The 21240-nt window shown below is 43.2% G+C and overlaps 1 protein-coding gene across 5 annotated transcripts in view; it reads left to right on the top strand.

The window, feature by feature from the left end:
• Positions 1-6687: 6687 nt before the first annotated feature.
• The window catches only part of FLACC1 (flagellum associated containing coiled-coil domains 1), a 78736-nt gene continuing 64183 nt past the window's right edge, over positions 6688-21240 (top strand). For 2 of the 5 annotated variants that reach the window (XM_055108957.1, XM_055108956.1), the window contains exons 1-3: positions 13619-14064; positions 19594-19753; positions 20263-20334. In XM_055108957.1, coding sequence (XP_054964932.1) covers positions 19641-19753; positions 20263-20334 — 185 coding nt within the window. In that variant the 5' untranslated portion in view covers positions 13619-14064; positions 19594-19640. Of the gene's footprint in view, positions 7231-8662; positions 8756-13612; positions 14065-19593; positions 19754-20262; positions 20335-21240 lie in introns of those variants that run through there. The other 3 variants (XM_063595540.1, XM_003820745.5, XM_063595539.1) reach the window with 3 other exon arrangements.

Below are 21240 nucleotides of genomic sequence, written 5' to 3'. Positions count from 1 at the left end.
TTTTTTCCTTCATTTCAACCTTGGTGAATCTGACGATTATGTGTCTTGGGGTTGCTCTTCTCGAGGAGTATCTTTGTGGTGTTCTCTGTATTTCCTGAATTTGAATGTTGGCCTGCCTTGCTAGGTTGGGGAAGTTCTCCTGGATAATATGCTGAAGAGTGTTTCCAACTTGGTTCCATTCTCCCTGTCACTTTCAGGTACCCAATCAAATGTAGATTTGGTCTTTTCACATAGTCCCATATTTCTCGGAGGCTTTGTTCGTTTCTTTTCCCTCTTTTTCTGTAATCTTGTCTTCTCACTTTATTTCATTGAGTTGATCTTCAATCTCTGATATCCTTTCTTCTGCTTGATTGATTCAGCTATTGATACCTGTGTATGCTTCTTGAAGTTCTTGTGCTGTGTTTTTCACCTCCATCAGGTCATTTATGTTCTTCTCTGAACTGGTTATTCTAATTAGCAATTCATCTAACCTTTTTTCAAGGTTCTTAGCTTCCTTGCATTGGGTTAGAACATGCTTCTTTAGCTCGGAGGAGTTTGTTATTACCCACCTTCTGAAGCCTACTTCTGTCAATTCATCAAACTCACTCTCCGTCCAGTTTTTTTCCCTTGCTAGCAAGAAGTTGTGATCCTTTGTAGGAGAATAGGCATTCTGGTTTTTGGAGTTTTCAGCCTTTTTGCACTGGTTTCTCCCCATCTTCGTGGATTTATCTACCTTTGATCTTTGAAGTCAGTGACCTTCGGAGGACGTCTCCGAGTGGACATCCTTTTTGTTGATGTTGATACTATTCCTTTCTGTTTGTTAGTTTTCCTTATAACAGTCAGTCAGACCCCTCTGCTTCAGGTCTACTGGAGTTTGTTGGAGGTCCACTCCAGACCCTGTTTGCCTGGGTATCACCAGCAGAGGCTGCAGAACAGCAAAGATTGCTGCCTGTTCCTTCCTCTGGAAGCTTTGTCCAAAAGGGGCACCTGCCAGGTGCCAGCCAGAGTTCTCCTGTGTGAGGTGATAGATGCATGGTCGGCCCCTACTGGGAGGTGTCTCCCAGTCAGGATACACGGGGGTCAGGGACCCACTTGAGGAGGCAGTCTGTCCCTTATCAGAGTTGGAACGCTGTACTGGAAGATCCGCTGCTCTCTTCAGAGCTGCCAGGCAGGGACATTTATGTCTGCTGAAGCTGCGCCCCTAACCGACCCTTCCCCCAGGTGCTCTGTCCCAGGAAGGTGGGGATTTTATCTGCAAGTCCCTGACGGGCTGCTGCCTTTTTTTCAGAGATGCGCTGCCCAGAAAGGAGGGATTCTAGAGAGGCGGTCTGGCTGCAGCGGCCTTGCTGAGCTGTGGTGGGCTCCACCCAGTTCAAACTTCCCAGCAGCTTTGTTTACACTGTGAGGGTAAAACCGCCTACCAAAGCCTCAGCAATGGCGGATACCTCTCCCCCGCACCAAGCTCGACCATCCCAGGTCGATCTCAGACTGCTGTGCTGGCAGCAAGAATTTCAAGCCTGTAGATCTCAGCTTGCAGGGCTCTTTGGGGGTGGGACCCGCCAAGCCAGACCACTTGGCTCCCTGGCTTCAGCCCGCTTTCCAGAGGAGTGAGTTGTTCTGTCTCACTGGTGTTCCAGGTGCCACTGGGGTATTGAAGAAAAAAAAAAAACTCCTGCAGCTAGCTTGATGTCTGCCCAAATGACCACCCAGTTTTGTGCTGGAAACCCAGGGCCCTGGTGGCATAGGCACAGAGGGAATCTCCTGATCTGTGGGTTGTGAAGAGTGTGGGAAAAGCACGGTATCTGGGCTGGAGTGCACAGTACAGTCCCTAATGGCTTCCCTTGGCTAGGAGAGGGAGTTCCCAACCCCTTGGGCTTCCCGGGTGAGGCAACGCCCTACCCTGCTTCAGCTCACCCTCGTTGGCCTGCGCCCACTGTTCAACCAGTCCCAATGAGATGAACCAGGTACCTCAGTTGGAAATGCAGAAATCACCCACCTTCTGCATTGATCTCACTGGGAGCTGTAGACCGGAGCTGTTCCTATTCAGCCATCTTGCCCAGGGCTTCCACATATCTTACTTTTTGACTTTTTGATGATAGCCATTCTGACTGGTGTGAGATGTTATATTCACAGTGGTTTTGATTTGCATTTCTCTTATGATTAGTGATGTTGAGCATTTTTTCATGTTTGTTGTCCACTTGTATGTTTTCTTTTGAGAAGTGTTTGTTCATGTGTTTTGACCATTTTTAAATGGGTTTATTAAGTTTTTGCCCATTCAGTTGTTTAAGTTCCTTACAGATCCTGGATATTAGACCTTTGTCAGATGCATAGTTTGCAAATAATTTTCTCACATTATATAGGTTGTCTGTTTACTATCGAGGGCTTAGTCATAAATTCTTTCCCAAGGCCCATGTCCAAAATAATGTTTCCTAGGTTTCTTCTAGGATTCTTACAGTTTGAGGTCTTATATTTAAATCATTAATCCATCTTTGATTTTTATATATGGTGAAAGGTAAGTGTCCAGTTTCATTCTTCTGCATATGGCTGGCCAGCTGTCCCAACACCATTTATTGAATAGGGAGTCCTTTTCCCACTGCTTATTTTTGTTGACTTTGTCAGAGATCAAATGGCTGTAGGTGTGTGGCTTTATTTCTGGATTCGGTATTCTGTTTCACTGACCTATGTTTTTGTACCAATACAATGCTGTTTTGGTTACTGTAGCTTTGTAGTGTAGTTTGAAGTCAGGTAATGAGATGCCTCCAGCTTTTCTCTTTTTGCTTAGGATTGCTTTGGCTATTTAGGCTCCTTTTTGGTTCCATATGAATTTTAGAATGCTTTTTTTCTAGTTCTGTGAAAAATGATATTGGTAGTTTGATAAGAATAGTTTTCACTCTGTACATTGGGGCAGTATGGCCATTGTAATGATATTGAGTATTCCTATCCATTATCATAAAATATTTTTCCATTTGTGTCATCTATGATTTATTTCAGCAGTGTTTTACAGTTCTTCTTGTAGCTGTCTTTCACCTCCCTGATTAGACGTATTCCTAGGTATTGTGTGTATGTTTGTGTGGCTGTTGTAAGTGGAATTGTGTTCTTGATTCTGCTCTCAGCTTGAATGTTATTGCTGTATAGAAATGCTACTGATTTTTGTATCCTGAAACTTACTGAAGTCGTTTATCAGTTCCAGGAGCCTTTTGACAGAGTCTACAGTTTTCTAGGTATACAATCATATCATCAGCAAAGAGAAATGGTTTAGCTTATTTTCCTATTTGGATGCCTTTTGTTTCTTTCTCTTGCCTGATTGCTCTGGCAAAATCTTCCAGTACAGTTTTGAATAGGAGTGGTAAAAATGGGCATCTTTGTCTTGTTGCTGTTCTCAATGGAAATGCTTCCTATATTTGCCTGTTCACTATGATGTTGATTGTGGATTTGTCATAGATGGCTCTCATTATTTTGAGATAATTTCCTGTGATGCCTAGTGTCTTGAGACATTTTATCAGGAAGGGATGTTGGATTTTATCAAAAGCCTTTTCTGCATCTACTGAGATGATCATATGATTTTTTTTTTTTTTGAGACTGAGTCTCACACTATCACCCAGGCTGGAGTGCAGTGGTGCAATCTCGGTTCACTGCAACCTCCACCTCTAGAGTTCAAACGATTTTCCTGCCTCAGCCTCCTGAGTAGCTGGGATTACAGGTGTGTGCCACCACGCCCAGCTAATTTTTGTAATTTTAGTAGAGACGGGTTTTCACCATGTTGCCCAAGCTGGTTTCAAACTCCCAACCTCAGGTGATTCACCTGCCTCAGCTTCCCAAAGTGCTGGGATTACAGGCATGAGCCACCCTACCCAGCCTGATTTTTGTTTTTAATTCAATTCTGTTTATATGGTGAATCACATCTGTTGATTTGCATATGTTTAACCAACCTTGCATTCCAAGAATGAAGCCAACTTGATTATGGTGAATTAGTTTTTTGATGTGCTGTTGGATTCAGTTTATTAGTATTTTGTTCAGGATTTTTGTGTCTATGTTCATAGGGATTACTGGCCTTTAGTTTTCTTTTTTCATTGTGTCTTTGCCCAGTTTTGGGATTAGAATGATACCAAAACTGGCTTCATACAATGAGTTAGGGAGAAGTCCTTCCTTCTCAGTTTTTTTGAATAGTTTCAGTAGAATTGGTATCAACTCTTCTTTGTATATCTGGTAGAATTTGGCTGTGAATTCTTCTGGTCTGGGCCTTTTTTTGGTGGTTAAGTTTTTTATTACTGATTTGGAACTTAATGTTAGTCTATTCAGGCTTTCGATTTCTTCTTGATTTAATCTTGGGAAGTTGTATGTTTCCGGGAATTTATCCATTTCCTCTAGGTTTCTAGTTTTTGTGCATAGAGGTGTTCATAATAATCTCTGAGGATCTTTTGTATTTCTCTCAGTTATAATGTCACCTCTGTCCTTTCTGACTAGGCTTACTTGGATCTTCTTTTCTTTGTTAATTTAGCTAGCAGTCTATCAGTCTTGTTTATTTTTTTCAAAGAACCAACTTTTGGTTTCATTGATTCTTTGTATGGATTTTGGGGTCTCAATTTCATTCAGTGCTGCTCTGACTTATTTCTTTTTTTTGCTGGCTTTGGGATTAGTTTGTTCTTTTCCTGTTTCCTCTATGTGTGATGTTAGATCATTAATTTAAGATCTTTCTAACTTTTTGAGGTAGGTGTTTACTGCTATAAACTTTCCTCTTAAATATTGCTTTTGCTGTATCCCAGAGATTTTGATATATTGTTTCTGTTTTCATTAATTTCAAAGAATTTTTTTATTTCTACCTTAATTCCATTGTTTACCCAAAAGTGATTCAGGAGCAAGTTGTTTATTTTCCATGTACTTATGTGGTTTTGAGCAATCTTCTTGATACTGATTTCTATTTTTATTCCACTGTGGTCTGAGAGTATGGTTGCTATGATTTTGATTTTTTTTTAATTTCTTAAAACTTACTTTATGACCAAGCATGTGGTCAATCTTGGAGTCTGTTCTGTGTGCAGATGAGAGGAATGTATATTCTGTGGTTGATGGGTGGAATATTCTGTAGATGTCTATTAGGCCCAATTGGTCAAGTGTTGAAGTTAAGTCCAGAATTTCTTTGTTGTTTTCTGCCTCAGTGATCTCTCTAACGCTGTCAATGTGGTGTTGAAGTCCCCCACTACTATTGTGTGGCTAAGTCTTTTTGTAGGTCTAGAAGTACCTGTTTTATGAATCTGGTTGCTCTATTGTTGGCTGTATATATATTTAGGGTAGTTAAGTCTTCTTGTTGAATTAACTCTTTGTCGTTATGTAATGCCCTTCTTTGTCCTTTTTTTTTTACTGTTGTTGGTTAAAAGTGTGTTTTATCTGATATATGAATAGCAACCCCTACCCATTTTTTGTTTTCCGTTTGCATGGTAAATCTTTTTCCAACCCTTTACTTTGAGCCTATGGATGTCATTAATGTGTGACAGTGGTCAGTCGAAGGTAGCAAATGGATGGCTTTTGTTTTTTTATCCAACTTGCCACCCTGTGCCTTTTAAGTGAGGTGTTTAGACCATTTACATTCAAGGTTAATATTGATATGCAAGGTTTTGATTCTATCATGAGATTGTTAGCTGGTTGTTTTGCAATTTCTGTGGTGTGGTTGCTTTATAGGATCTGTGGGCTATGTTCTTAAAAGTGTGTTTCTGTGATAGCAGATATCATTCTATCGTTTCCGTGTTTTGAACTCCTTTAAGAATCTTTTGTACAGCTGATCTGGTGGTAACATATTCCCTTAGCTCTTGCTTATCTAGAAAATATTTTCTTTCTCCTTTGCTTATGAAGCTTAATTTGGAGGGATATGACACTCTTGGCTGGAATTTCTTGTCTTTAAAAATGCCGAAAAAAGACTTCCAATCTCCCCTGGCACGTAAGGTTTCTGCTGAGAAGTCCATTGTTAGCCTGATGCATTCTCTTTGTACACAATCCAACCTTTTTCTCTAGCTGCCTTTAAAATGTTTTCTGCTGGGCGCAGTGGCTCACACCTGTAATCCCAGCACTTTGGGAGGCCAAGGTCAGCAGATCACTTGAGGTCAGGAGTTCAAGACCAACCTGACCAACATGGCAAAACCCGGTCTCTACTAAAAATATAAAAATTAGCTGGCCGTGGTGGTGTGCACCTGTAGTCGCAGCTACTCAGGAAGCTGAGGCTAAAGAATCGTTTGAGCCCAGGAGGAGGAGGCTGCAGTGAGCCAAGATAATGCCACTGCGCTCCAGCCTGAGTGACAGAGTGAGACTCCATCTTGAAAAATATATATATATATATTTTCTTTAGCATTGACCTTGGACAGTCTGGTGGCTATATACCTTGGTGATGCTCATTTTGTATAGTATCTTGCAGGTGTTCTCTGGATTTCTTGTATCTGGATGTCTACCTCTAGCAAGATAAAGGAAACTTTCTTGAATTATTCCCTCAAATATGTTTTCCAGGATGTTCACTTTTTTCCTTCTCAGGAATGCCAGTAATTCATAGGTTTGGTTGTTTTACATAATCCCATATTTCTCAAAGCCTTTGTTCACCTTTAAAAATTATTTTTTCCTTATTTTTGTGTAACTGAGTTAGCTCAAAAGATCAGTCTTCAAGCTCTGAAATTCTTTCTTCTGCTCGGTCCAGACTATTGATAAAGCTTTCGATTGTATTTTGAAATTCCCTGAGGGAGTTTTTCAACTTCAGAAGCTCTGATTGATTTCTTTATAAGATGTTTATCTCTTGCTTCATTTCCTGGATTGCTTTAGAAGTTTTGTGTTGTTGATTTTTAACCTTGACTTGGATCTCATTGATCTTCCTTGTAATCCATGCTTTGAATTATGTATCCGTTCTATCTGAGTTTCTATTTTGGCTATAGACCATTGCTGGAGAGCAAGTTTGATCCTTTGGTGGTGTCACTATATTGAGATTTTTCATGGTGCCAGAATTCTCGCACTGATTCCTTCTCATCTGGAGATGCTGGCATTTTAATTTTATAGTATTTTCATATGGGTAGGATTATTTATTTTTCCTTCCTTCCCTATAATATTATTGTTTTTTTTTTTCTTTCCCTTTCCCTTTTCCCCCCTCTCTAGGGAGTGTGACTATAAAGAATGCTGGGTAGGGTCTTTTGGCTTTGCTTCTATAACCCTATTCACTTCTGTCAGCAGGTTTTATACTGGGCTGTGCAGTTCAACCTACAAACCAGTAGATGGTGCTAATAGGTAAGAGCCTGCTATGGCCAATGTGACTGAGTATATACTTGATCCTTGTTTATGGGGAAAAGCTCTGTTACCTCAGGCAATGAGCTAATTCATGGGGTGCATAGTGGTCTGAGCTCCCTGCTCAGACACAGGGAGGTAGGGGCCAAAATAAGCAGAGCTGGACTAGGCAGGTCCAACTACAGGTCCCCTGATGGCAGGTACAAGTACCAGCACTGAGGGAGAATGCAGTGGGTAGCCACTACCAAGCACCCAGAGATGCTTGGGAAATTTCCTCGACCCCAAGTTCCCTGCAAAGGGATGGGGGCGGCTTAAACTAATCCAGTAGAGTGACTGCTCCAGATGCCTGGAGCTCTATCTAGGCATGGAGCCCCACTGCACCAGGATCTATGCACAGGAAGGGTGAGGTGCTCAGGCTGCTGTTCCAGGCGAGTGAGTGCTCTGAATGCCTGGAGATCTGCCTGAGCATGGAGGAGAGAGGGCCCCCCATACTAAGACCTCTGCGCAGGAGGGTTTGGGTGACTCAGACTGCTGATCAAGGAAAATGGGTGCTCCGAATGCCTGATGATCTGCCTGGTCATGGAGCAGAGAGGGCCTTGCTGCACCATGATCTATGTCTTGGAATGGGGAGGGGCAGCGGCTCAGGCTGCTGAACCAGATGAGCAAGTGCACCTAATGCCTAGAGATCTGCCGGGGTGCAAAATGGAGAGGGCTTTCCCACACCCAGATCTCTGCACAGGAAAGGTAGGGCACTCAGGCTGCTAGTCCATGTGAGCAGGTGCTCCAAATGCCTGGAGATCTGCCTAGAGGTGGAGTGGAGAGGGCACCCTTGTACCACAATCTATACACAGGAAAGGTAGGACAACTCAGGCTGCTGATCCAAGGAAGGGGGTGCTCCAGATACCTGGAGATCTGCCTGGGTGTGGAGCAGAGAGAGCCACGCTGTACCACAATCTATGTCCATGAAGGGTGAGGCAGCTCAGGCTGCTGGTCCAGACAAGCAAGTGTCCAAATGCCTGGATTTCTGCCTGAGGGTGGAGCAGAGGGCTCTGCTGCACCACAATCTCAGGGGAGCAGGCTGGGTCACCCTGCAATGACATATGCAGACTAGTTCCAGGTTACCAAGCTAGCCCTGGCTGCAAGTCTCATCACACAGGAGAAACTGCAGCTGTAGCAGCTCTCCTCCCACCTCAGGCCTGCAAAGGGGGAGAGCACAATCCCTGCACCTACTACTGAGGCTCTTTGCACAGTTCTGGCTATGGAGACTCCTACCCTAAGCCAAAGCAGGTGCTCCAATTGCTGACCCAAGACTAAAATGCCTGTGTGGCCACACTGCTAGGTCACCAAAGAATGCCTGGATTAAAAATGGCACCCTGCTTTCAGTCCTGAGTCTGGGAAAATGTTTGCAGCTTTTCTCTGTGTCTTTTCCTCACAGTGTTTCCAAGCCGCTTCCCCAAGTTAGCTCCAGAGCTTGTGAGAAACAAAGTGCTCTCCCTCAGCCTGGGTTGCCTGGATCCCAAGTGGAAAGGTGAGTCATAGAGGGAGGCTGTCTGCCTCTCCCATGTACTAGGGCTTCACTCATTTTTATCAGCTGCATGCCATCACTGGGGCTGTTTGTCCACATTCTCCTCCCTGGCATCTGGGGTGTCCTTCACAATTCTAGTGGATTCCCATTTTCCTTTTTGGATAAAAACCCACAGAGATGATCTTTACACACTATCTTGCTATTTCCAAGGAGCCAAGGCACACTGAAAGACTCTAATCTGCCATCTTGGAAAAAAAAAAGAAACTTTTTTAAAAAAAACTCAGTATCCATTTAGAATTATGACCATCTTGTGAGAAATGAAGCTTGAGACTCTACTTTGATATCAAATTTAGTGCTATTCTCATCATCTTTAATTGTGTTTTCTTTCATAAATGACTACTAGTGGATGTGTTTAAGTCCAAAAAACCTTCTGATGAGGTTTAAGATTTGGGGCTTTAAGCATCCTGTTGACTTCCGTTGTTAGTTTCACTATATTAAATTTGAGTTGGGCTAATAGTAAGTTTTATTTTTCTGTTTTTCATTAGTTTTTATGAGTTAAGGGCCAAAATGCCACAAAATTTTCAAATGAGCAAATGTTACTGTGCAAATTCAGAAAAGATGCTGAAATACAACTGTTGGCTGGCAGGTCATGGTGCCAGCAATAGCATGAAGTGTTTTGTTCTTTAGTTTAAGAAGTTATGAAGAAAGCACCCCAAAGGTGTTATGAGATGATGAAAAATACAGAAAACCCAAATATATAAAAATCAAAGTATTGTTTCACAAAATTTGATTGTCTTGCCTTCTCAGAAAAATCACTAAGTTGTTCAAAAGCAAGATTTTCACATCACATTCAAACATTATGATAGGCCAGAAAATGCTATGGAGTATTTTAATTTCATATAATTCACTACCACTTCTATGGCTGTTTTTACCATCTCTCAAACAATCTCTAAATCTATCCAGTAATATGAAGAGTTGGTATCAGCCTTCATGTTCCATCTAGATCTACATATATATAAATGTAAGGGTACTCAGGATGCATATTGCACAATGTTCTTCAGCCACCATATGTAGCTCTTGCAAATACCATTCCTGTATGCGAATACCTGTGGAATTGCAAATTAAGGCATTAAAAGAAGCAAAAAATGGGTGCTCAGCACCACTGGAAAATATATTTCATTATGCACAAACCTTGCGTTCATGCTATCTGAGAGGTTTTGACAGGTTACCTTTCCTCTTACCTTACTGCTGCTGCCCCAGTCTTTCCTGCACTCCAAAGCAGTGTCTGTGTCTGATCTCAGCAGCAGCATCACCCACAAACCTTTATAGTATTTGGGCACAGTCATCTTTTGTTTTGAAGGTAAAGGGTAAAAGATGTGGTGAAGCATTCCCTGAGACCTGAATGTGGTTAATGATGAGAGTGAATCTTTAGGGTTATGGTTCCTGCTGTTTCAGAGCTGAGCTCCAGATCAAGGGCCCGTGTGTTTTTGTTTTTGTTTTTGTTTTTGTTTTCTTCCTCTTCTGAGATGGAGTCTTGGTCTATCATCCAGGCTTGAATGCAGTGGCACGATCTTGGCTCACTGCAACCTCCGCCTCCTGGGTTTGAAAAATTCTTCCACCTCAACCTCCCGAGTAGCTGGGACTACAAGCATGCACCACCACACCCAGCTAACTTTTTTATTTTCAGTAGAGATGGGGTTTCACCATGTTGACCAGGCTGTTCTTAAACTCCTGACCTCAGTTGATCCACCTACCTTGGCCTCTCAAAGTGCTGGAATTACAGGCATGAGCCACTGCACCCAGCCCGGGCCCACGTGTTCTTGAACAAATGTAGGTTTCTGTGTATGCCTGTCCTGTGCAGAGCCCTCTAAAGCCCAGGGCTCAGAACAGTGGCCCCTCTTTCTAGGTGCAAGGGTAGCACTGCAGGCTTTCACGGGATTCCTGTGGCTACCTGGTCGGGGCTATTCAGGATGATCCATGGGAGTTAGCATAGCACCACTCTAAAGTCAGATGTTGAAAGCCAAAGATCAAAGAGAGTTGAGCAAGTGAGCAAGTTGGAGATAATTACAAGCTTCTTAAGAGAACACTGTCTTTTCCACACTGGGAGTGTTCTCATAGAGCCACAAATAGCGCTCCACAGATGGAAAGCCTCCGAATGCTCCCAGCTGACCATGTTTGCCACTTCGTGAATGCTGCAGCATCACACAAGAGGATATCTATTTCCCCAAGCCCTGTGCAAACCAATTTTGATAATATTGCTGTCTGAATTAAGTTGCAGTTTCTCTCATTCATTTTTCAACTTTGTTTTACTATTGGTGGCCTCCTCCACCTCTGTTCCAAATAGTAAGACACTTTGCTTTAGGGGAAGTTACTGAGAATGCCAGCACTTCCCCAATTTCATCCAAGAGAAGAGCACTTAACACTTAGCCCCTAAACACCTTCATTTCCTTCTCCTCTGCTGTTTTGGAACTGGTGAAGCTTTACTCATGTCCAAAAAGATGAAAGGAGAATGGGGAGACCCAAAGTAGTAGTAATTAGTGCTGAGCCTTTGCCAAGTCGAGTGGCTGGGGTATTCCTTCAGCACTTACTTCCTCTTTATCTCTGTTTTTAGCCATGCTTCACTCAAGACCCAAATCCTGCTGCTTTTTTTTTTAATCATAAGAAAGGATTTAAATATAAAATTTTACACATTAAACACACTCAAAGTAAATATTCAATCTCTGGATGGAGACAGATTGTCTAGATGACTAATAGAGTCTATCAATTCTTCTCTAAGTTATTCCCCTCCTTTTAATCTTTGAAAGTCTCTCTTCATCTAGCCTGTTCATGGTGCTCAGAGTTGAAGCAGCCATAGTGCAACCAAGAGGCTTCCCTCCATCAACACACTGAGGCTGGCATAACAGAGAGATGGAAAGAGCCCAGTTCTCCAAGGACATTGCTGAATCTTTGCACCAACTCTGATAGCACTGCCTCCAGACTCTATTTCATGAGGTTAATAAACCTCTGTGATGTAAGCCACTTGGAATCAAGCAACAGGTCTATGCATTTTAACTACACATGGCCCACACTGAGAAACCTTGTCGTAAATACTGGTGCCCTCAGAGCTCTGTTCCAGACCCTCTTCTCTCCTTACACAATACTCTCTCTATATGTGATCTCACTCGCTCCCTTGGCTTGGAATATTATCCACTCTGAAGACTCCTAAATCTGCTTCTAGGCCAGAATCTTCTTCTGAACTTCTAAAATATGTAAGAAACTCTAACAGACATCACCACTTGTCTATTAGTCTCCCTGCACCTCAACATATCCAAAACTGAACTAATAATCTGCTCCCTAGAACCTGTTTATCCCCCACACTTTCCTATCTCAATAAATGGCACCACAGTCAACTCAATTGCTCGAGCTGGAAAGCCAGGAATCATCACCTTCTCCTTTTCCCTCATCCCAGCATCCAGTCAATCACCAAGTCCTATCATGTCTTCTCTCCATCCCCACTGCTGCTCCTCAGTCAGGGCCATCGTTAGGTCCCATGACAACCACTGCCACAGACTTTTACCTGGTTTTCCTGGCCCTTCCAATTGCTTCCCTATATTGCAGTCAGAATGATCTTTCTGATATGTAGATCTAGTCAGATCTCTTCTCTGTTTAACACTGCTGCCTGACTCACTGGACTAGAAGAGTAACTCCTGCTATGAACTCCCACTGCTTCTGGCAAGTCTCAATATGAGTCATTGTGGCTGCATGGTGACTCACACCTGTAATCCCAGCACTTTGGGAGGCCGAAGCAGGAAGATCGCTTGAATTCAGGAGTACAAGACCAGCCTGGACAACATAGCAAGGCCTCATGTATACTAAAAGTCAAAAAAATTAGCTGGGCATGGTGCTGTGCACCTGTAGTCACATCTACTTGGGAGTCTGAGGCAGAAGGATCGCTTGAGTCCAGGAGGTCAAGGCTGCAGTGAGCTATGCATGCAGCCTGCACTGCCACTGCCACTGCACTGCAGCCTGGGTAACAGAGTGAGCTACTGTCTCAAAGGAAAAAAAAATTAATTATGCTTTTATTGAGCTTTTTTATTGTCTGTTTTCTCATTGGTCTCTAAGTTGTACTGAGTATAAGAACTGAGGTATATCCCCACACCTAGCAATAGTGCCTGGCACACAGTAGACAACAAATGTGAAGTTGAGTGAATAGATGAATTTATAACAATATTTTGTAAGCTAGGGGTTGTGACCCACCAGGATCATGAAATCAATCTAGTGGATTATAATCAGCTTTAATTTAAAGAAGAAAAAGAAATAGAAGAGAATAGCAAATAATAAGAGTATTATTTCATGAAATTTTTTATTACAAAATTTGTAAAATATATTTCTTATAATGAGTGGCAGTAAAACTAAAATGAAAGCCACTGGGTTGTAATAAGCAAGTACTTTTTTCTATAGTAAGAAAAAGCAGCTTTATTTAAAAAAAAAAATTGGAAAACCTTGTGACTGAAAAAGATTCCTGCCTTGGGAGATTTTTACTTTCACAGATTTCAAAGCCTTAAACTCAAGGGAAAAAAAGTGTCTAGAGTTTTAGGTTTCTGTGAGTAGATCACAGAGGAATTAAAATCCATCACAGATCCTGCCTGGTAACTATTGCCATAGACCAATGAAGCCTAAAAGTGCTGTTGAATTCTATTTCCTCTGAAGATATATCTTAAACTTTTTTGTCCCATGACTGATGACGAAAGTGGAAATCCAGTGTTAAAAGTATGAATTCTTTGCTGCTGAGGGTGGTCACTGATTTGTGTCTTGGAGAATTTAATTGGCTGTTTCTCCCAACCTTCTCTCTTGAAGAAAAGAGCCCTGAGCCAATGAGGAGCTACTGTTCTGTGTCCATAGCAACAAAATAAACAAACTTTGGCCTGCCATCTCCCAAGGGCAAACCTCACAACTCAGGCCCAAGTCACAGGAATCTGAATGGTGGGGTGACCTTCTCCTCTAGTTTAATTTCATTGCAATACTGAGAAACTTCAAGTGTTTTGTCTTTAGAAGGGAAATCCATGTTTGTGCCAGGCCAGCCTTTGTAAAAGCCTTTGACTGGATTCACTAGAAGTCTGTCTTCCCGCAGTACATATACTGTGAATTTTCTGCTTCGGCATTTCAACCACTTGGAATGGCCACTAAAGTCTTGAGTTCTGGAACCTCTGGATTTGATCTAAAGTAAACTCTGATTCTGTGTCGATGGGGAACCATTTCTCTCTAACATGGTGGTTTCTTTAAGATGTTTGACTTGGGCCACATGAGAATAACAGATCTTTGGGCAGTCCAAGGTAAGCTCTTTGGAAAAGATGTTTTATATTATTTTTTCTACTGATTATTAATACTAACCAGTAACTTCTCTGAAGCCTCTGCTGGCTCACTGGTGACTATTGTTAGGGCAAGCCTCAGGTAAAATCATCAGGTAGAAGTGCAGGAAAGGAAAAAAAGGGGGAGAAAAAATCCTTACACACACTCACACACCCCTCTATAATTAGAGCTATATGATGTCAAGCCACTGTAAATGCAGATCTATCTGTGATGACATGGAAATATCTACTAGATATCCTGTTACACAAAAAGAACAAGATGCAACATTGTGTGCAAAGTATGCTCTCATTTATGCAAATAATTTAAAAAATCTATTATGCTTCTCTACAGGTTAAGTTCTACATGCAAAACATTTAAGGTTATATGCACTCACAACATTTCTGGAAGGATGCCCCAAAAATCTGTTAGAAGTAGTTCCCACTTAAGAAGCTATGAGAAGTCAAGGGCTGATTTTAGCTACTGAAATATTAAAATACTGCCATATAGGCAGGGCACGGTAGCTCACACCTGTAATCCCAGCACTTTGGGAGGCTGAGATGGGTGGATCACCTGAAGTCAGGAGTTTGAGACCAGCCTGGCCAATATGGTGAAACCCCATCATTACAAAAATACAAAAATTAGCCAGGCATGGTGGCGGGTGCCTGTAATTCCAGCTACTGGGGAAGCTGAGGCAGGAGAATCGCTTGAACCTCGGAGGTAGAGGTTGCAGTGAGCCAAGACCACACCATTGCACTCCAGCCTAGGCAACAAGAGCAAAACTCCGTCTCAAAACAATAATAATAATAAATAAAATACTGTCATATTGATTGGTAGATGACCATTGTCCAAGCCCCTTGCATGTCCTCCTTGCCACCTTGGTTGTCCCAACTCCTCCCCTGGCACCCCCAGACCACCTCATGATTCAGCAACTAAGGGGTTAATGCCTGGCATGGAGGTGGGAGTGAGATCTCCCAGGACCCTGTTCCAACCCTGGTTGATTATTCAATAGCCTTGTCTTACTGGTTGTTAAATATTTTGAGTATCACTCCCATGGGTGTTCAAAGAGGAAGGCCTTTATTTTTATTTTATTTATTTATTTATTTATTTTTTAGAGACAGGGTCTTGTGCTGTCACCCAGGCTGAAATGCAGTGGTGTGGTCCTAGCTCACTGCAACCTCAAACTCCTGGCCTCAAGTGATCCTCCCGCACCAGCCAAGTAGCTGGGACTACAGGCACACTCCACCATACTAGGCTATTTTTAAATTTTTTTGTAGATACAGAGTCTCGATATGTTTCCCAGGCTGGTCTCAAACTCCTAGCCTCAAGCGACTCTCCCACCTCAGTCTCTCAAAGTGTTGGGATTACAGACATGTGCCACCACACCTGTGAGGCCTTCTTTTTTTTTTTCTTAAGAGCAAAAGAATATATACCAAGACATTGTTTATCATGGGAAAGAGGAAAAGGAAACAACCACACATTCATCAAAGATCATTGAAAATCTATGTAAAACTCCACTGAGTGATTGTATCACCCATACAATTTACCTCTGCTTTCTGGCTTTTGAATGCAAATGTTTAATGTTATTTATAATATGGTAATGACGATTACAACATTTTGGCAGTTTCATCTGTGAATCTCTTTTCTCTTTGTTTTTGTTTTTTGTTTTATTCATTTATTTATTGAGACAGAGTCTTGTTCTGTCATCAAGGCTGGAGTGCAGTGGTGAGATCTCGGCTCACTGCAACCTCCACCTCCCAGGTTCAAGTGATTCTCCTGCCTTAGCCTCCCGAGTAGCTGGGATTGCAGGCGTGTGCCACCATGCCCGGCTAATTTTTGTGTTTTTAGTGGAGACGGGGTTTCGCCCTGTTGGCTAGGCTGGTCTCGAACTCCTGGCGTCAAGTGATCCTCTCGCCTTGGCCTCCCAAAGTGCTGGAATTACAGGCATCAGCACCACACCATCTTTTTCTCTTTGTTGAGCTAGCCCCAACCACCTTGATGAGCTGATTACAACCACTAAGTTTACTAGTCAGGTAAGAAATATTCATCAAATGCCCATTGTGGACAAGCCACTTTGCAAGGCTTAGTGGAGGTGTTGAGGCACAGAGAGCACTCCATAGTGGAGTCCTGGCCTTCAAGAAGAGAGAAGGCAGTTGCTAGAAGTGGGCCTGCCTTAGCCTCTCACTTCCTGCCCCATGGACTCCTGCTAAATCTCCCAAGTTCAGGGTTGGCTCCTTTCGTACAGGAAGCAGATACAAGGTTCTAAGCAGAAGCAGTTTCTTTTTTGCTACTGTTGTAGCCTTCTTTCAGACTCTCACCTGAATTCCAGCCCCTTGTAGCATCATCTTCCCAACTGGGCACTCGATCCCATCTGCTTCTCTGACCTCATCTCCTTGACTTGGCCCTAACAGGCCCCCAAACCCAGTGGAGTATGGACAGTTATAAATGGCGGCCCTGTCACCTGCTCTTCAGGCCTTTGCTGTTTAGCCAGTCTCCTGGACTCCTTTCTAGCCCTGGACTCCTTTCTAGCCCTGACCTCTATTGCAGAAGACTCCCTAGTCCCAGGCCTCTGGCCCAGCCAACCCCTGCACACGCTGCCTTTCTTCCAAGGCCAGGTCTCTTGCCTTCGCTCCACTGCTCACTTAGCTCTCTTTCTGCTGACTCCTCTGCTGACTGCAAGCTCCCTGAGGGCAAGGTCCAACCAGCATCTAGCACAGGACTCACAGCATGAGCCTCTAAAGATTTGTACTGTTAAAGCAGCAGTTACAAGTGAGTGAGTTTTAGTATCCTCATATGTAAAACAGATTCAACCTTAAGGTCCTCTGTAGCTCTTAAGGTCATTAGACACCATCAGTGGGTTTCTCAAGCATCAGTCGTGTTGGAGAAAAAGGTTGATTTCATTTTTTCAGCAGGTTCTTAAGCAAATGTATTCCAGTGTAATATTGAAAACTAATCATAGACTTAGACATTTGAGTTAAATCTGCTATCACTTTAATGCTTCTATTAGGCCATTGATTCTTATAACATTTTTGGCATTTGTTTTTATTACTAATGAAATATCCACTGACATGGCTGGGCACAGTGGCTTATGCCTGTAATCCCAGCACTTTGGGAGGCCGAGGCAGGAGAATCACTTGAGACCAGGAGTGCAAGATCAGCCTGATCAACATGGCGAAACCCAGTCTCTACTAAAAATACAAAACTTAGCCAGGCATAGTGGTGGGCACTTGTAGGAGGCTGGAGGCCTACACCTACAGGAGGCTGAGGCGGGAGAATCGCTTGAACCCAGGAAGCAGATGTTGTAGTGAGCCAAGATTGTGCCACTGCACTCCAGCCTGGGTGACAGAGTGAGACTCTGAAAAGAAAAAAGAAAAGAAAAGAAGAAAAGAGAAAAGAAATATCCACTGACATCATTTAAAAATCAACTAATGTTAAAAATTCATTAAGGAAAAGTCTCAATTTCTGCCCCATCCCCTGACCTGTCAGTTCTACTTCTCAATGTGCTCCTAGAGGCAATTATTTTCAACTCTGCTATCTATTTCTTTGGAATTTTATTTACCTCATACTTCCAAGTAATTTATCTGTGCTCCGTATGTTAATTTTTCTTTCTGGTACAGCAGATGAGGATTTGGCTCTTATACATCCCCATTCCACTCATTCTTCCCATGTAGTCACAGTTCACTTTTTGGCTAAGTCACTATTAAGTATTTACATTTGATACATACGAGTGTGTGCCATACTATGATTATGTTTACTTTCTCATTCAATATTTTTTAACCTGGAGTAATTGCACATTTTATTTTCTTAGGTTTCTATGTTTCTATTGCCAATCCCTCACCCACACTCCCAAATGCTCTGGTTCTGGTTGCTCTGTAACAAAGTTACCACAAATGTAGTGGCTCAAACAACAATCTTAGAATTCTGAAAGTCAAAGTCCAAAATGAGCCTCACTGAGCTAAAATCAAGAGGTCGGCAGAGCTGCATTCCTTCCGGAGGCTCCAGGGGGAATTCGTTTCCTTGCCTTTTCCAGCTTCTAGATGCTGCCCCGATTCCTTGGCTCCTGGACCTTTTCCTCAATCACTCCTACTTCTTCCTCCATTATCACATCTTCTCTGACGGATAATTCAGGTTAATCTTTCTATCTCAAGATCTTTCATTTAATCACAGCTGCTTTTGCCATGTAAGGTAACATAGTCACACTTTCCAGGGATTAGGACATGCGGTATAGGGAAAGGGACAGTATTCATCCTACCATGTGCTCCTACACATCTACCAGCTGCCTGTCAATATCATCAGGTAATCTACCAGTTCCAAGTCCTGCACCCTCTGGGACCTCTGATGTGTGAATTGGCTCCATCTTGTTCATACCCTGTCTTTGCAGGCACATAGGCTGTAGTGAGCTATGGCGAGAGCCCTAGTTACTATGCCAAACATGTACGGACATCCCTTATGCAATCTTGTCTCCTCTCCCATTTTCTTGCTCTTGTGGAACTAAATCTCTTTTAATGCTGTACTCTAATTTTAGTTGGATTCTGGAAAAGAAAGGAGATAAGCCAGTGTGGTCAAGCCACCATGTTTATCTGATAGTTTTCTTTCATCAAGATTCTCATAATAGGGGTTTTGTTTTTATGGAGCCAGGGAAGGAGTTTCCACTCTGTAATTCAAGAAGGTGACCAGGAATGAGAAACGAGGAGATTCATTTGCACTGTAGCTCAAGCAGCAGAACTAATTTTCCAGGAAGTTCTGTGCAGAACTTGCTGTAGGTATTTCTCTTCCCTTCAGTGAGAACTGGTGTGGCCTGCTGGAAAGAAAGGAGCTTGGGAGTCAAAGAGATTTGTGTTTGTTTCCAGCTCTGCAACTTGCTGCCGCTGTGACTTCTCTGAGTCTCAGTAGCTTCATCTATAGTATCAGCATAACAATAATTGAGCAGTTTTACCTGGCTCACAGCAAGGACTCGGCTATGGCAAATTTTATTTTATTTTAATTATTTTGTTTTATTTTTATTTTTATCTTATTTTATTTTTTGAGAGGAAGTCTCACTCTCCACCCAGGCTGGAGTGCAGTGGCACAATCTCAGCTCACTGCAACCTCTGCCTCCCAGGTTCAAGCAATCCTCCCACCTCAGCCTCCTGAGTAGCTGGGACTATAGGTGTGTGCCACCATGCCCAGCTAATTTTTGTATTTTCAGTAGAGACAGGGTTTCACCATGTTGGCCAGGCTGGTCTCAAACTCCTGACCTCAAGTGATCCATCCATCTCGGCCTCCCAAAGTGCTGGGATTACAGGCGTGAGCCACCATGCCCAGCCAGTTATGGCAAAGTTTAAATTGCTTTCAAGTCAAGTCTACTGAGTAGAAAGGGATGAGCTGTTAACCTGTAGTCAAGACCCTGCACCAGATCAACAGCTTCTGGAATCTACCATTGTTCTTTGGGTCCTCCCTGGGTTCTTCCCAATTCGTCTGTATTTTTGCTTTGATTCTAAATGGTTTAACCTTCTGCCGTTGTTTTTCAATTTCAGCAAGAGCCTCCTGATCTAGCAGCCAAGACTCCCCCTGACCTTTGGCCATGTACCCCAACCCTCTCATCTATTGCACCTGCTGGGACCCCTGGAACTTGGGACCACGGAAGCTAATCAAGACCCCTCAACTACCACGCAAGAACTCCACAGGGAGTTCCAAGTAAGAATTATCTGGGATGGGGTAGGCACAGGGACCTTGGGATCCATTTGTAGCCTCATTTCTTTCACAAGATTTCTAAAACAGCAAGTGTGGCAGGAAAATCCCAGGTGGGCCAGAAAGCCTCGCTTTCCCCAGCTTCCCTGCCAGCTGGTCGGCTGCACCCTCATCTTGCCAGCCCTGCCTGGGGTTTGTGCCATTTTAAATGAGGAAGTCTCAGTGTTGGTGCAACAGCAAAGTGCAGCTTCCAACCAAAGGGCCCTGATGGCAGCTGCCGCCTTCATGTGGGATAAAGAGCTTTGGGAATCGGGGGACAAACTCTTCCTGGGACAGTGAACAAGTGCCAGGGCCTTGGGCCTGAGTTTTAAAGGCCTCAGATTTTAAAGATTCCAGCTATCAGATCATGCATTCCAATTTTGGGTCACTATAGGGATGTACTTAATCTGGGAGTGTTAAAAAGGGTTTCTGAATTTCCAATGTTCTTGTTTTAGTTATTTGTTTTTCACTTTCAGGCTAACTCCTCTTCTACCAGCTCCAAAAAATCACAATTACCTCCAACCAACAAAACCTGTTGTTTCCCCAAAGTAAGTATTGTTTTGTTTTGTTTTTTGTTTTGTTTTGTTTTGTTTTTGAGATGGAGTCTCACTCTGTTGCCCAGGCTAGAGTGCAGTGGTGTAACCTTGGCTCACTGCAACCTCTGCCTCCCGGTCTCAAGCGATTCTCCTGCCTCAGCCTCTCGAGTAGCTGGGAATACAGGTGTGCGCGCCACCATGCCTGGCTACTTTTTTGTATTTTAGTAGAGACGGGGTTTCACCATATTGCCCAGGGTGGTCTTGAACTCCTGAACTCAGGCAATCCAACCGCCTCAGCTTCCCGAAGTGTTGGGATTACAGGTGTGAGCCACTGCGCCAAGCAGTTTGTCTGTTTGAGATGGAGTCTTGCTCTGTCACCCAGGCTGGAGTGCAGTGGTGCCATCTTGGCTCATTCCAACCTCCACCTCCCTGGTTCAAACGATTCTCCTGCCTTAGCCTCCTGAGTAGCTGGGATTACAGGCACCCATTACCATGCCCACGTAATTTTTGTATTTGTAGTAACAACGGGGTTTCACCATGTTGGCCAGGCTGGTCTGGAACTCCTGACCTTAAGTGACCAGCCCTCCTCGGCCTTCAAAGTGCTGGGATTACAGTCGTGAGCCACTGCGCCTGGCCCTAAGTATTTTTATGTCCATGAGGCAGAAATGGTTTCAGGCATGTGAATAAAATAATCTCCCTCCCACCTGGCCTGACTTGAAATAATTGATGCCAGGGATGTTAGAGAATTGCCAGAATCGACCTTGATTTCTTGCAAACCTCAGATCCTACCTGTAGATTTTGGGGTCCTCTGCATCCACAGCTTCCAAAGTCATTGCATTATTTGATTCAAAGTCACTGTATCCACTGCTCTCCACAGGGGTTCCCCCAATAACTGTCTTCTGCCCTGGAGCCCAAAGC

Source organism: Pan paniscus, chromosome 13, assembly GCF_029289425.2.
Source record: "Pan paniscus chromosome 13, NHGRI_mPanPan1-v2.0_pri, whole genome shotgun sequence".
Taxonomy (NCBI): domain Eukaryota; kingdom Metazoa; phylum Chordata; class Mammalia; order Primates; family Hominidae; genus Pan; species Pan paniscus.
This window is presented reverse-complemented; position numbering and strand designations above follow the sequence as displayed.